Source organism: Larus michahellis, chromosome 5 (assembly GCF_964199755.1).
Source record: "Larus michahellis chromosome 5, bLarMic1.1, whole genome shotgun sequence".
Lineage (NCBI taxonomy): Eukaryota > Metazoa > Chordata > Aves > Charadriiformes > Laridae > Larus > Larus michahellis.
In genome coordinates this window covers 30,137,352-30,154,370 of record NC_133900.1, presented here as the reverse complement: position 1 = coordinate 30,154,370, position 17,019 = coordinate 30,137,352, and the positions used below count along the sequence as shown (strand labels likewise).

At 36.8% G+C, this 17,019-nt stretch overlaps 1 protein-coding gene across 3 annotated transcripts in view; it reads left to right on the top strand.

Moving 5' to 3' along the window:
- The window catches only part of SGMS2 (sphingomyelin synthase 2), a 36,341-nt gene extending 20,527 nt beyond the window's left edge, over positions 1 to 15,814 (top strand). For all 3 annotated transcript variants that reach the window (XM_074589401.1, XM_074589399.1, XM_074589398.1), the window contains exons 2-6: positions 6,624 to 7,281; positions 8,065 to 8,182; positions 10,072 to 10,225; positions 12,771 to 12,937; positions 13,775 to 15,814. In XM_074589401.1, coding sequence (XP_074445502.1) covers positions 6,827 to 7,281; positions 8,065 to 8,182; positions 10,072 to 10,225; positions 12,771 to 12,937; positions 13,775 to 13,978 — 1,098 coding nt within the window. In that variant the 5' untranslated portion in view covers positions 6,624 to 6,826 and the 3' untranslated portion in view covers positions 13,979 to 15,814. The remainder of the gene's footprint in view (positions 1 to 6,623; positions 7,282 to 8,064; positions 8,183 to 10,071; positions 10,226 to 12,770; positions 12,938 to 13,774) is intronic.
- The last annotated feature ends 1,205 nt before the right edge of the window (positions 15,815 to 17,019 follow it).

The window sequence follows — 17,019 nt, the reverse complement described above, 5'->3', positions numbered from 1 at the left end:
TGACTCTGTTGAAAAGGGATTTAGCAATGTGCATTGGCAGTGAAGGCAGCCAACGCTATACTGAGCTGTATTTAATAGGATCATAGCCAGTATTTATGGGGAAGTGATTATTCCTCTCTGCTCAGTACTACTTAGCTGTATCTAGAATAATATGCCTGACTGTGGATCTCTGATTCAGAAAAAACATGAACTGGAAGCAAGCCCAGTGGAGGGGCCATCAGGGTGGTCAGGAGGCTGGGGGAGCTGGGTTGCTTCAGCCTGAAAAAAGAAGAGTCACAGGCACCTAACAGCAGTCCCTTCATACCTACAAGGAGGTCATCAGGAACACCAGGGCCTGGCTCTTCACGGTGGTGGGAGGATGCGTTGTAATAAGAAGTAGGTACAAAAAAAAGTAGATTAAAAAGAAAAACACAACGAAAAACTTTCACTGTGAAAACAACCATGCAGTGGACCAGGCTGCCTGGAAAGGTTGTGCATCTTTGGTAGTGTTAAAGGTACAGCTTGATGAAGCACTGAGTGACCTAATCTGATGTCATAGCTGATCCTCAGAGGCTGAGGTTTCTCCTAACCCGAATTATTCTGTTAACGCTTCTGATTCTACAGATACTACTCTGGCCATTCTCAAAACTTTTGTTTTAGGAAAGACTGTTAACCTGTAAATGAAACTCTTTGTTTATACTATATACCTGTGGATTACTGCCAGAATGAGTTACTCTAGCACTAAAAGATAACAAATAATTGCCATTTAACAGATACTGTGACCTTGGACCTTAAAAGGTAAGGGTAAATAACCAGGAGGAAAATCTAAGCCTGTCATGGTGTCAGGATGCAAAGTACCTTTAAAGGACTTCAGACTCTTAATTACCGAATGCATCTGGAGTGTGAGGACCAAACAGCTGAAGAGTTTGAAGATGCCTTTACACGATTAAGGCAAACCTACTCAGTAGTGTTCAGAATGATAAGAGATCCAAGATACTTACTTTTTTTTTTTGATCTTGCTTAGGTAGTCCTAGTGGGTGCTCTTAAGGAAAAAATTACATATATTTTATTTATAATCTACATATTTACACATATGTGGGTAGGAATATTTTTTGTGGTTTTTGGGGCGTACTGTTTCGGAAGCCTGCACTGCTGTGGAACACACTGAATACTAAGTGCCAGTATAATGGAAACTAATATCCTTCTTACTATTAAGAGGCGTGAAGAAGCAGAATTCCACAGAACAGGTAAAATTTGTATTGTACAAATAGATAACAAGTAACCTTGAAACTTTTCCCTTCTATCTGGATAAGTGCAGGGATTTAGCCCTTAAAAGACAGCTTCTGTTGGTACATTAGTAATTCTAAATGAGAGAATTGCAAAATCCCTCTCTCAAGAGGTAGAGGGAATATCTGCTCTATTTCTACTACTGAAAAGAATTTTGTACATGGTAAGTAGTTAATGCTTTTTACAGAAGTTGAAACTTACTGCAAGTGACAATATGATGGTAATCTCTGTTCTGATCTGAGAGCATTCGAATGAACAGTACTTCTGTAATACAGCTTTAGCATACTTGCACTTTAGCATCACATGAGCAAGAAATGTGTTTGCAACCGATTAGAGAATGTAGATAAACTTGTAACTTTTAGAAAAATGCAGTTCACTTCGTGCATATACTTATATATTGTGAGCATAAACACAGCACTGAAAATATTTTTACTGTAGGGAAACAGAAATGATAAGCAAACCTATTAAACTCAGTCCTGTTTCTGCATACCTAAACATACTTTTACTCTGATTTGGTTTAGCAGGTTTTTTTGTTGTTTTGGTTTGTGATTTATTTTTTTTTTCCCCCCCCCAGTGGTTTACATGCTGTGAGGCATACATATGGCATGGAAGAAGGAATACTATAAAAACAAACTGAGACCTGGAATGATTTTGAAAATAAAAGATAAAAAGAAAAACCCCCAAAAGCCGGTTTTTACTCATTGCTGTCAAGGTAGCAGCAGCTACCTAGCTTCTTTTTTAGTTCTGGTCCCATAGGTAGTCCTAAAAATTTGACTGAAGAAAATACAAACCACCTAACAGTTGTTTCTTGCTAATTGTGATATAGATAATAATATGATACTATGACTTTCTTTCTCATGTTGTCTCTGATAGTGTAACTCTTTTTCTGCAGTACTTTTATTAACAGACCCTTTTTCTGCATCTACTAGTACAAGAATATGTTGCAGCTGTATCAAATGTTTGAGCCAACCTTAACAAAAGTGAATGAGGTTTAAAAATACTACTGCCCAGAAACCTTTCCCATCTTGTATATGAGTGTGTTGCTTTCCTTAATGTCAGTATAGATCGGTCTTGCTGTTTTGGATGCTCTTGTTCTAATAGTATTGTTCATGTTTGAAACAACAGGTTAAGAACTACTTATTTGGAAGGCCTGTGCAAATTGTGACTATTCAGTCCTTGATAAATTCTAGAAATTAAAATATTTTAAGAAATGTTACAGAAGTTCTATGTACTAGATGAGAAACACCGATTGTGAGCTAACTTTATGTGAAAATGACCTTTATGTGAAAATCGGATGACTAACCAGCTAAATAAAACTGCTTATTACTCTTAAGTTCCAGCATAAAGAGCCAAATGTAGACGTGCTTTCTTACACTTGTCTCAAAGCTGTAGCCCCAGTCAACTATTTTCTTTTGAATGATAGTCAAATGGGGGTGCAGAAAACTAAAGGAGCTATTTGCATGGGAGCAAGTAGAAGCTCGGGATAAACAGGTAGGACCCCTGCTCTTTTTGCATCTTTTTCACTCTTATAATTTTCCTTGAAATATGGTACTCCTTGTGACAATTACGACTTCTGCTTTAATATTGCTGGTTAAGAAGCTCTGCTCCCTGATGAGGGTATGTATCTATTTTTACAGCGTATTTAAGTAGTTCCAAAAAGAAAACTTGTTCCTAAAACCTGTGCATATCCCTTACAGGAATTTTGTTTGTCTTTTTGGGTTGCTTAGCCAATTTTGTGTGAGTCTTTGAGACTCCCCCAGTGGATGTGCCATAGCTTAGAGCAATTGGGTTTGATTTTTTCAGACCCTAGATGTTGACAAGATGGCCAGGTCTGAGCATTGCTGCCTGATTACTGAAGAAGTCTAAGGCCTACTACTAGGCAGTTTATGGGCATCTCCTTTTTGATATGCGGGACACTCCAGGTTAGACAAAAGAAGCAGTAGGCTATTTTACCTAAATTAACATAAGGACAACATGGAAGCTAAAAGGAACACACCCCTCATGGGGACTTGGATATGTGAATTGGTGACAGGGAGTTGGCAGAAAAACCTATGTACTTCTAGGGAGTTCCTTTTGCAGCCTGTAGCAGAGTGTGATTAGGCTATTGGTGCTCTATATCTGTCGCTTCTCTGGCCAGTGAGATTGGCAGCAAGGGACTGAAAGCTTCAAGCAGGGTGTTTTTTGTCTTTTTCATCAACAGAGTTTCTGCTTTCTTTTAGAATATGGGAGAAACAGATTGAAAAGGTGCTGTAAAGGAAAGGCTTTATGTTCTTACAAATCACTGATGAGATGATGTACTGCACCTTGAACTATCAATGTAAACAAAGGTTTGACCACAGTAAGCACTCTGCTTGAAATAATCTTGATGAGCCATCAGAACTGGTAGATCAATATGCCTTTAATCCATTTTAAAAAGTACCAGGAAGGAACACAACTTTTTCCTGCAAAGCTGTAGGTGTAATTGTTTTGCTTAATAAGTTAATATAAAAACCTTAGTGCTACTCTACTTTTAGAGTGTTAGATTATTGTTCACTTGTAGTTCAGATGCTCTTTGATCTTTAAGGTTTACTTGGATGTCATTAAATATCTGGGGGAAAAAAAAATCTTCCTTTTACGTATGCTGCTAGTGGTATTAGTTATTTGTGGGGAAGAGAAGGAAGTAACTAAGGTTGCTAATTATTGTGGTCATCTCTGTTCTTCAGTAAATGCATAATTCTGAAAATGTTTCAACTGTGCATGATATAAAATCTATTGGGTTTTGATTGCTGATCTCTACATCAGTGACTGCTAAGTGTAACATTGTGTTAAGAAGACGGGTCTTGACTTAGTAGGTGAGTGCAAGGTGGACTTACGTTCCAAAACTTAAGCAACTAGATGGGTTCAGATGTATTTTTAAGCTGTCACTTAAGCATTCTGTCATATGTTTGTCTTTATCAGACGGAGGGAATAGAAGAATGCGTGTGTTAAGAAAAGGGCTTATGAAAATGGGAACGTTGTTCTACAGGTTTAAGTAAGGCTATTGCTTTTGTAGCAGCTCTAAAAGAATATTCTTAGTTGTAGAAAGCATCAGAGAGGTGGTTTCCTGGCTGCAGGGTTAAACATCCCGTTCTCTTGGAGAAGCAGAGTTTGCTATCTGATCAGTAAGAGGGAGAAAAAGCATCTGGAATGACCACTTGTTTTCCTGGGTGTTGGGGTTTTTTTTGTGGGGGTGGAGAGTTGTTGTTTGGGTGTCTTATGTGTGTTTCAGTTTCCTTAGGCTTGTTGATTAGGGATTTAGAGAGGGTCAACTAATGACAGTGGATTTCAGAAACGCTGCTGAGAGGTTAATTTCGAAATGCTTCTTCACTCTTTCGGTATTAGTTGTATCAATCTTGCGTGTTTGCGATCTGAACCTTTACCCCTTCTCTCTTTCAGCAGTAAGAGCAGCAGCCAGGAAATCAGTGGGATTTATATGTTGGCTATGTTAATGTCTTCTCTATTTGGGGAGGGACCAAAATACAATCACCTGACCTTCCAGGCTGTTTTGATTTTTAGATTGTCCTTTCCATCAGGAGATCACTTACTGGACAGATTTTTCCTAAGCAGGTTATTTTCTCTTAAGCCAAGTTGTGTGATGTATGGTTACGGAGCTCTAGTTCCCATCACTATGACTTAATTGTACATACAGCATAGCAAACTCTGGCAGCCCGTGTTGGCATGCAGAGACTTGAGGTGGTAATCGAGTTGAACTTCTCTTACTTAGAAGAACAATTAAGAAGAGATAATTATGATCTGCTGGTAGATATTGAACACTTTGTATATGATAATACTACTTTAGCCGTAGGAGTTGAACAGAATAATAAAAATAAGTACATCACAACTATAAGTAGGTGGTTTCACAGAACTTTAAAGACAGGGGAAATGGCCTTAGTTTTGATTAGTGCAATGTCAGTGCTGTACAGGTGAACTGCCTTCTTTTCTCTTTGTAGAAAATGTTGTTACAAAACGTATGCCCTTGTTACCGAAGACAGGTCTCTGTTTTGTTTCTAAATTATTGTTTCTTACTAATCTTGTTACTGTGTGAGAAAATAGCTAATTACTGACTTTCTTACTGTGTAAAAATAGTTAGTCACTGAACTGCTGTTACAGATAGTGATAATGAGGAGACAACCAGAAGTAGTTAATCACTTCAAGGTTCTTCTATACATCAAGTATGTACTCCTATACTAATTAGGATAGAGTTATGGCTGCTTCAGAGAACATCCTTATTATCTCCAAGAAGTTGGCAAACTTACAGCAAACTTTTACTGTCCTGAGATGACTCAATACCTTAAAAGGATAATGTGAGGAAGGGTCTCCTTATCCAAACGACCACTGAGACACTCACGCTTGCGCAGAAGTGTTTTGTCGACGCAGCAAAATTTGATACGTATGTGCAAAAAGATTATTTGGTCATCCTAATGAATATGTAAGCCTAGGTGGAGTTATGTATTAGGTAGGCAGAATTATGAGAATATTTTGTGTATAAATAATGGGTGAATATGCCCAGTAAGGTGTGCTAGATTTGTGGGTATTATTTAGAAATATTTTTAAGTAACTAAAGGCTAAACACGGATCCATTTGTAGTTTGTTCTACACATAGGTTACTATAACTAAGAATCTAATCCAGAGGTATATTTCTCAGTTTTCTGAAATTTCAGCCATTGTTTAGTGGGTACTACATTACATATGTAGACACATTTCTCTCTCTTTTTCTTTTTTTTACTGTTTTGGTTGAAATACTCATTTAGATCCATGAAAAAGTAATGGAACTATCCACTGAGTAGATTCTCTTGATGAATCTAAATTACTTTATGCCTTACAAAACCAAATCCTATAGAGATCCTATAGTGCCCTTATGTTTTCTGTCTTATCACCTTGGACTAACAAGATTACCTGATCTATATGGACAAACCATGTTAATATCTGTAGCAACCCAAGGGTCAAAAAGGAGATAATTTGTATGGCATGCCCCTAAACAATAAAATTCAATATATAAAGTTCACTATTGCTGCAAACATGGATTAGGCTTAATTCTGATAATTGACAAAGCAAGTGTTGTCACGATCATTGAAGTCTGTGGATCTTGTCCTTTAAAAAAAAAAAAAAAAGCCTAAATTGCTACTAGTTCCAAAACTGATCAGATATTTATCAAGTTACTGAGTAAGAACTGGCTTGAATTATTTCACAGTAACCACCTCTCTCTAGTTTGCCTTTTGACTGTATTTGTAAGTAGACTTGGATGGAACTTAGAGTAAGCATTTTTAAGGTATTGTTCAGTGTTCATTACTGTTTTTGAAGGTTCTCAGTATCTGTTTTTGTTGTGTGTTTTTTTGCAGATGATACAGCTCTAGAAGAAAGATTTGTTTTCACGACTTGCTTTACAGTATCTGAATAGTGAAAGCACAATGGACACTTATAGAGTTTTACAGAAATAAAAAAATCATCTAGGAACAAGAACGTTGGACTTCAAGGAATAACAGACTTTAGAAAGCCCAGAAATTGGTCACTAATAAAGCTGCTTTGGCCATACAGCTTGAGAATGAATACCATTGAGACAGCAAAGCTTGAAGAGCATATGGAGGGTCAAAACAATGACACTTCTAATGGCTACTCACGACCTACTCTTTCAGTCAGTGAAGAGAACAAAAATGGCACTAGCAAACCAAAGGGCTTGTCTAATGGCTTGCGAAAGACAACAAAGAAATATCCTGATTACATCCAGATTGCTATGCCTGCTGAGTCTAGGAACAAATTTCCTCTGGAATGGTGGAAAACAGGCATTGCCTTTGTCTATGCTCTCTTCAACTTGATTCTAACAACTGTCATGATCACTGTGGTCCATGAGAGAGTACCTCCAAAGGAGCTAAGCCCTCCCTTGCCTGACAAATTTTTTGATTACATTGATCGTGTGACATGGGCTTTTTCTGTATCAGAAATAAATGGAATGATATTAGTTGGATTATGGATATTCCAGTGGTTGTTTCTTAGATACAAGTAAGTACCTATACTTTATTTTTTTTCCCTGCTGTATGTTTTCACAATATTGGTTTCCCTCGTTCACTTTGGGTAGAAGAAATCTTATGGTAGTGTCTGTAGCAATATTGTAAAATCGGGCTGGCAGGAAAATGACAGAGAGGTGACTTCTTTACAAAATATTCTGGTGTCCATGCTGGATATGAGAACGCAGGTTTCTCCTGATTATTGAATAATGCTTTTTAAATCTGAATTTCTGACACCTACGTTGTACTAGTCAAATTTATTCTGTGATTGGGCTTTTCAAAGTGTCTTTTGCTGACATGGCGATGTTTAAACAGAGGAAATAATGATGATGTAAAAAAAAATCTCATCCAAATTTGAGGAGGAATCCGCTCTCCTCTACAGCTAGACTAAAGCTTTTTCCTTCGTCTTCATTTGCTTAAACTCAACATATTTAAGTCAAGTATGCTGTTGTAATACAGGATTAAAAAGAGAAGGTCACTGAGTAGAGGAACGCTATGTGAGACTGCACATCTAAGTTAGACTGAGGCCATATTGAATTGGTTAGATAGCTCTGGTGGGAGCTTTGTGGTAGTTATGGACTATTATGAGATAGCAAGACTAAAACCTGAAGAAAGACTTTTTAGTACTTGATTTAGAGAAGTGTGTGGTGAAGGGCAGGAGGCGGAGATGCCCTTTATTCTAGGGATTTAGTAAAGCTAGAGCTCCATAACTGTTATATGTATATCCTTCATGTGAACTTTGTACTCAGTCTCTTTTCCCCCCTTCCCTTATTTTCAGATCAATAGTGGGACGGAGGTTCTTTTTTATAATAGGAACTTTATATCTGTACCGCTGTATTACTATGTACGTTACCACCTTACCTGTGCCTGGAATGCATTTTCAGTGTGCACCAAAGGTAAGAGGCTTTGCTCCCTAATTCTTGCCTTAGTCTCTGCCTGAGTCCTTACAGCCATTAGAGTAAACAGAAGTTAATGTTCCAGGTGTTATTTAATAACACAAATTACTTTCAATTGATGTCTTCAGAAACATAGCTAATGATAAATCAAAAGTTGTGTGATACAGAAAGAGCCTCAGGTCATTGCTCCAGGTAAGATGCTTTCAAGGAGAGTACCTGTGTTGACATACTGCTGCTACCAAATCAGTAAACTTGCTTCTGAGGCTCAAGCTCATCACTTTAAGACTGCAGCAATATTTTTTTTCTTACATGGTAGGATACCTAAAGTCAATATTGTAATTCATAGGCTCATACACAAGCTTGTGTTGCAGTATCCTTTCAAAAAACCAGTGTTATACGCTTTGTCCTGTTTCTCACGCTATTTTGGTAAGAGCTGTTGCAATACCTGAAGTCAGCTGCCTGTCCCTGCTTCCAGCCTGCAAAATATTTATAAATGTGACTAAAAGAAGTTCAGCTATTTAAATGATCAGATACATATAGAAACATGTACATGCTAATATTTCTACAAGAATATTTAAAAAATCTTGTAGCAGTGTAGTTAGGTGGTGACACCAAGGAGTTCTGTGACTGCCATTTTAGGCTGCTAATAAGTTGTAGATGTATAATTGCCTTGGAACAAACTGTATTGTGTTGGCTGCACAGAAAGAACTGTGCACTTGAGAGAGTAAGAAACACTTTGTTGTGCACTGAGAAGATAAGCATTTTGAAACCTGAAAATATTGCCAATTTTCTTGGGGGTTAAATTTCTCACTTCCTGGGTCGGATCTCATTGATCTTGAGGTACAGTATTATGTCTGTTCAGTTTTATTCTTTCACATTGGGACAACTTAGGAATGTAGTAGATGAACTACTTTCTTATGAATCAGTATCTATTTGAGTAAGTTTTATTTATGTACATACCACTATTGTAAAGATTCAACTGTTTTGTTCTAGTAGCTTGAGGAATGACTTTGTGTGTGGTAGACTGTGTATTGAGGGGTAGGAAGGGGTAAGCAAAGGAAAAATTAAATGTATCTGCTGAAAGTGTATTTTATTAGCATTAAAACAGGATTAATTACTTGGACTTTGGATAAACTTGATAGCTCTTCTAGATTTCTTTTCTTGTCCCATGTGAGTATTTTTTCTGATTATGAAAAACTCAGTTATCCCTTTATCTTGTTTGCTTTTTTTTTTTCCCCCCGGAGTTAATCTTTAAACAGCTAGGTGAAACTTGAGTGTTTGCCTAGTATCGATGAGAAATCAAAAGCTGATTTTTAAAAAAAAAAAAAACAAAAAAAACAAAAAAAAAAAAAAAACCCAAAAAACAACAAACCTTTAAACCTGAGTAAGTCCTGACTGAGTTTGTAACCAAATTCAAAATGAAGCAAGTCTGAGGTTTTTGTCCTGTGGAAACATTTCTCAGCTCTGAACAGAATGACAAAAGCAATATGCAGGGTTGTCCTGTATTTAAACTGGTTTTGAATGTATCTTGTCCATTTTGTCAAGGGCTATTGTGAGATACCTGACCTTACAAATTTTTAATGTTTACCTTTCCAGTATGTTCCACGCCTCATTCTCATACAATGCATATTTTAAAATAGCCTGGGAAAGCATGGACAGAATGCTAGTGTTACCAAGCTGATCTTTAGAACCGGTCAACTTTGATATGCATGCTGATTTGCTTAAGAATATCTGAAAGAAAGCCAAAGAAAATGAAGATAATTTGTGTCCTTTTCTCCCTGTCTCCCTGAATCCGCATATGTTTGGGCAAGAAGTTTACTCAAGTCACTTATAGTGTATCTTAAAGGTTTTTTTGTTTGGTTGGTTTTTTATTTTCTCTGATATTCTAGCTGAATGGAGATTCTCAGGCAAAGGTTCAGAGGATCCTGCGACTTATTTCTGGTGGTGGTCTATCCATAACTGGATCACACATCTTATGCGGAGACTTCCTGTTCAGTGGTCACACCGTGGTATTAACGCTGATCTACCTGTTCATTAAAGAGTGTAAGTAATGGTATTTCAATGCAGTTTTCTTGTTCAAATAGAGAGTTTACTGGTTGATTGAAGCAAGCTAGCTTTTCATTATTCATTGACAGGTTATTCAAATTTTGGGCAAAACATTCTGTAGTTAATTATGCAGATTAGCTCTGTGCAGGTTGGTATGTTGATATGCCTTAGATGTTAAGGATATTTTGTGGCTTGAACACAGTGCCATTGCACACTTGTACTACATCAAGAAGCGATGTCATTTCTTTTAAGTGTGCTGTACATCAGTTACTCCAAACAATGGGAAATTGAATCATGCTCCTGGGATGTCTTCTGCTAGTCTCCTCCTTATGCCTGTTGAAGTTGGTAAGAATTTAGCAAGCACACAGAAGATATAGTTGGGGTTATGGTTTCCCCCTTTGCATTACATTGCTATGGGGCATGGGGACAAAATCTATCTGTGCTGCACCCACAGAGCATTGATTGAAACCTTGGAGAACTGAGCACCAACGTCTAAATCTGATACATGGTAAGCAATGTTTCTACCCTGGGAACTTGGCCGCTCATGAATGCATAGTGGGGAGTTCCCTTTCTACTTCACACGTTTGGAATTGGAATCTTCTCTCCTACTGTTGTGTCCCGAACTATGCAAATGTTAGCTTGGCTCCTGGGAATGTGTGATTCTCACTGAAACAAAAATAAGACTAGTCAGCATCAGTTGAATGCCTTCGTCTTATTAAAACGTTGAGGGAAGGAAGTGCTGCAGTGCTACGATCCGCCTTAAGCAAAAGACACAATATAAAAATGCCTGTTTAATATGAAAAACTTCAGATCTGTGGATGTGAGACAGTCTTCTCCAAACAGTGATTTAAGACGCTGATTTATAGTCTGCTGATTGTTAGGCCTAGGTCCTTTGTGTAAAGTGTATGTTACTGGGGGAATGGCGTGTGTAACTCATAAAAAATTACTGGAATGGTATTAGTAAAATAGCCTAATGATAGATAATTTTTTGGCCTTGTTTTGTGTATGTTATTGCAGCTTAATGCTGGTCACATACTTTTTAATATCTTCAGTATCACGAAAGATGCAGATAACCCAGTATTTTCAAGGCTAGTATAAGTCATGTACTTTTAATAAGGGGTTGGAAGAATTGTATCATACGAACTCTTGTAATAAGCCCTTTGCTGCCTAATTGTTAGGCATATTTTTCAGTGAAGTTGTGCTCTATAAATGAGAAATGCATACCTTTCCTTTTTCTGCCTCCCATATAATTACAAAATGTTATCTGAGCAAGGACTTAAGCTCTGTAATTGCTCTGAATTAGAGGTTGCTTATGGCATTCTTTTCTGCTCTTTTGACGACACGTTTTCAGCAAAAGATGCATTCTGAGGTTGTTATTATTTCTGGTTTAGTGGATTTTTTGCTCTGCTCTTCTCTTCCTTTCATCCTTTGCTGCTGCTTCACCTATTCCCCTGCACTCCAGCCTTTTTTGCCCAGAATAGTTATTTACACTTTTAGCCTTGGTGTGTCGTTCTTGCTTGGGGCTGTTTTCATCAACTTCTGGAGATGAGTTGGCTCCTTACAGGCTTGGGTTTTCTTCCTTTTTTTAATTAGTAGATACAGATTTGTCTGCAATGTTTTGGGGAGAGTTTACTGTTCTGACAACTTAAGTCCTCCTACAGTAACTATTTAGCACAGGCCTCTCAAACTACTACTGGGTAGGCCTATTGATCAGTAGCTTTTTTGCTGGTATTGTGTTGAAAGTACTGGCTGACCATTGCCCCACAAGGCAACGGGCGCCAAAACCTCCCACCGCGAGTGAAATGAAGCCCGTTAGCCTGTCACAAGTTATGAATGGCCATTGTGACACCCAAGGCATTTTTCAATGGGGAAAGAAGGGCAGGGGAACTTTTCCACTGAAGTGGCTTAAATGCGTTTTGAAGAATAGCTTTGCTCCCATTTGTTAATCTTTAATGAAAGGGTATAAATTTACATACTGTACTTCCCTGTACAATGTTTTCTGTTTCACAGAACAGAGGTTTCATGCAAAGTAGTTAAAACCTAGGCATGAAAATAAGCATTTATTTTCCTGTTTAATCTGTGATCTCTGCTCAGTTTATATTAATTCTAGACATTTTACTTGAGTATAAGTTTACTTGAGCATAGACTGTAAAAAGAACAGAGATTAATGCACTCCAGTAAAATAATCAAAGTGTATGTCTTGTTTCAATTCTGTCTCTTCCCCATCACCCCATACCCTAGAAGTGATTTAACTGGGAAACTTATTAATTTGGCTAGAAAATGGGTGACAGTGCTGTCTAACTGCAAGCTCTTCTTGGGTTCATTTTGCAAAGTAAGAACACCTCAATAAGTTTGTGTAATTCTTTAGGGTTTTCTGTGTCAAAACAGGGTTTTTATACTAGTGTGGTATAAATGAGTTGTTTTAAAATTTAGTAGCCTTAATTAAATCATGTTTTTTATCTTTCTCCCTTCTTTTTGTGGATTGCTGTATTAACACATGTCTCATTTGTGTGTGTTTTCCCATCACCTCCCTATTTTACAGATTCACCACGTCATTTCTGGTGGTATCACTTAATCTGCTGGCTAATGAGCGCTGCTGGCATAATTTGTATCCTTGTTGCTCATGAACACTATACCGTAGATGTCATCATTGCTTACTATATCACCACGCGGCTTTTCTGGTGGTACCACTCAATGGCTAATGAAAAGGTGAGTGACAAATACCTTTAGAACCAATGTATAGCCTGCATTTGTTAATAATGCTCAAAGGTCAAAATTAGTTCTTAATTTCAGAATAAAAATAGAGGTTCCATACTGAAGTTTAAACAAACTGTGCAAGGAGTTTCACTTCACTGTGGTTTAAGTAAATATTTAATAGATTAATGGATTTTTTGATCTGTGCCTGTTACTAAGTTATTTCAAAATCTATTTTTTATAAAGTTATTTTTGAAATTCCTGATATTTTGACTTAAAAACCTTTTTTTGAACTTCAAAGTTTTATTGCTGTAGTGACTGTATAGAATAGCCCTTGGTTGTCTAAGCTTATGTCTAAACAGTAGCTTAGTAATAAAACTTCCGATCAACCTAATTACCTAGACCATGATAAAAGTCTAGTGACAGTTTTGTAAGTGTTGCTAAAAGTACATTGTTCAAAGGAATCTGGTGCAGTTGTTTCAGGAGCACTTTCAAGTAGGAGCATAGCTCTCAAGCCATTTTAATCTAGTTTTCAACTACTAGTCATCAATGGAAACATTACATGCCTGAAAGGACTCGTGTTCAAAGTCAGTGCTTCATCTCCCTAAATTTTATACAGCAATAAAGCATCCCTTTGTGTTAGATGCTCAGTTTGTAGTATACATTTGGACTGTTATGTATACGCTATCTTAATGCTCCTTTTTTTTCTAGGCTAAATGCACCTCATCTTTGCAGAAATGCGTGCAAATATATTTCATTTTTGTAGTTGTCTTGACTCAGTGTAATCTATTATAATGCTTTAAACTGATTGTCTGTTTCCTTTTTCTCTTTACCTACTTGTGCCAAATACAGACTTTAAAGGTTTCTTCGCAGACAAATTTTCTCTCTCGAGCATGGTGGTATCCAATATTTTATTTCTTTGAGAAGAATGTGCAAGGCTCTGTTCCTTGCAGCTTTTCCTGGCCGATATCTTGGCCTCCCAGCTGCTTCAAATCTTCATGCAAAAAGTATTCACGGGTTCAGAAGACAGGAGAGGACAATGAAAAGTCTACCTGAAGAAGGAAAGCATCTGCTCTGTTTTTCGGTTGTGTGTTTGTTTTTTTTTTTTTTTTTACCAAAACATTAATGCTGTAACCAAAGTTTTTGAGGACTACACTGTAACTGAAGAAGTGGACCAAGCTTCTGTGCAATTGATGGGAAAGACAACTGTAGACGCGTGTATTGCCATTTCATATGTTTTTCTATCGTCAGGCTGTACAGACCTATTCTACTCTTCAGTGCTAATGGAATGCACCGCTGATGGGATTTTTTTATTAAAGAAAAAATGGAGCAGGACTTTGCTTTACTAATGAGATAGAGGTGCCAAAGACCACGTTAACACTTTCATTACTAACTATCACTCATCCACAGAAGCACCCAAAAATCTCATCTTCAGAGTTCTGGAGTGCATAAGGGCAGAAACATGCTAAAATGTAAAGGCACGATATTGGCATATTGAGGTATATAAAAAAGAAAACAAAACAACACAATTGTGGGAAGTGGTGTGTTTCATTATTCTTGCTAATGAAGGTAAGGCCTTTGTGTGACTGGTACAGCTGGAAGCGAGTCTTGACTAATTTTTACACTCTGTGGGTATTAATATCTTATGACCCTAAAATACTACTTACCACCATTATCTCCCATATATTCTACTATATACCAATTTTTACATTTTTATTAGTAATTTTATATTTAAACTGTTGTGCTACCTGATGACTTTGCAAATTAGGAATAGCTGCTAACATCAGAGCTCAAGGAGCCTAAAATTTTATTTTTAAAAAAGGACACAGTTTCAAAGTCTAAATCTTTAATTGCAGTTTGGCCTTGTGTATATAGCTATACAGTGCCTATCGGTGTATGTACATGCATATACACACAAAAGCACACACTGCTGTTTAGTATGCGTTTAACTACACAGAACTACTTACTGGAAAGAGTGATCATAAAGTTCTTAATTCAGGCAAATGTCCTACAGATCTCACCTGCTTGAGGAATGCAAGGACAGGTCCAAAATGGGGCTATATTTAAAATAAACTTTTAATTTTAGTAGCTATCTCTTGCTGAAACTATGTAGCAAGCTTGCTTGGGAGCCATAGTTCTGCACTGAATTTCTTTTTTACCTGTTGGCCCATGTGTCTGTGACTTAGTTTAAAAAAAACCAAACAAACCAAAACAAACAAACAAAAAACAAACAAACAAAAAAAACAAACCCCAAAGTGCCAAGGTGAATACCTACAACAGTAGCATTTCTTCAACTATTACCTGAAACCATTTCATATTAAACAATCCTATGGTAGAACTCACATGCAGATTCCTGTGTTTTTCCAGGGTTTCAGTCCAATTAAAATGGGTATTTAAGAAAGTTGGCTGAGAATGTGGGGAAATTACCATGGCAAACATGTAACAAAACCAGAGATCAACAGCTACCTGTTTCTTGTTGGTTTTCATTGTTTTGTATTGTTGGGAAAGTAAAGTATAAAAGTAGCTTACCATGTTTAACCCTTCATGTTCTGTATTAATTTTTGCAGTTAACTCATTTTATTTTCAAATCTTCAGTAAAACCTGATAGCAAAGACAAAACTGCATTAAGTGTTAAAGTGATACTAACACAAAGGAAATGCTGCTTATTTTAAGAATGTCTTGAACTGAGTGACAAGTGTGAACACAGTTTAAATAATGACAACTTTTTTTAAAAAGTCCAGTTAAAGTTATAAAATGCAATAGAGTATTCAAATACAATTTTTTTCAGTTAAGGGGATCAGTTGTTAAGAGTTGTACATGAGAATATTATTAATGTGCATTTCAAATATTTTTGTGCGTTATCAAAGTAATACAATAAACAACATTCCTTACAATACATCCTTGGTAAAGTTTAGCTAAGAAAGAAACTCTGCTGATGTTTGCTTTTGTTATTTAAAATAGGCTTCTTAGAGACCTATAACATGCCCCTGGAAGTTGTGTGTGTATGGGCATACCTATGTTTTCATTTGCTTGCTCCTGGCAGACCTTGAGCTGCTAAAAAGCCAGTATCAAAACATTTATACAAAAGTCCTTTCTCTGTATCATACAAACGAAGCTGCTCCATGTCAGTCTGTAAATCTCCCAAGATACTTGTTATATCAATACTACTTCATAGAGCATAATATTTTTTTTTAAGCTGAATTCTAAGCTTTGTGATATCTTAAATACAGTCAGGTCAAGTCACTTAGAATTACACTATCTCTTAGAAATTGTGGATGAATTTCATTAGTGGTAACGATGCCTTGAAAATAACGTAATGAAAAGCGTTCCAGTAAGGAGCTTAAATAGTGGTTTTCATCTGGTGGCTGATTTGTCTGCATAACCACCACCACATCTCAGTGGGATTTCTGTAATATATCTGCAAAGTAGAATTTCTTCATGCAGGATGAGGTGTTTGGTTTTTTTTACATTTATTTCTATTTCTGGAAGGAAAAAATATGGAAGTGATGAAATAGAACCAATTCAACATTATGCTTTTGTTGGGCGGTGTGAGCTGTCATTCTACTGCTGAATTTGATAGAAACTTCTATTGTAATACAAAAGGAAAGTTTTTAAATGGCAGCCCTAGCTCAAAATACTTGATTCCTGTTCTGGCTTGGCCCTTCCTTAAGTGCTTAAGTCTTCTCCATTGTATTAAAGACCTCAAAATAGTGTGTGTGTTTAATTAGCAGAAAGCCCTACTTCTCTACTATATCAATAGCTTTAAATTGCTTTTGCAAACTTGAATGACATAGATGTATTTGAAGATTTTATAAGCCTATATGTGAGGTGATGAAATGGGGTAAGTAATGGTATATGCTAGTGCTTACTGCTATAGTAGTTTATCCAATACAAACCATAGCTGGTACATAAAACTTATTAATTTTAAGAACTGAGAGATCATTGTATATAAATACTGTGAAGCTGAAAACATGGTTTCATCCTAAGAGGAAAAAGAATTGCAGTGGCTAAAAAGAACGGGAGAAACTTAAACTTCACATAATATACTGATCACTTGATTGCAGGGTTATTTGGGCTGTAGATGCCTAGTGGTTTGC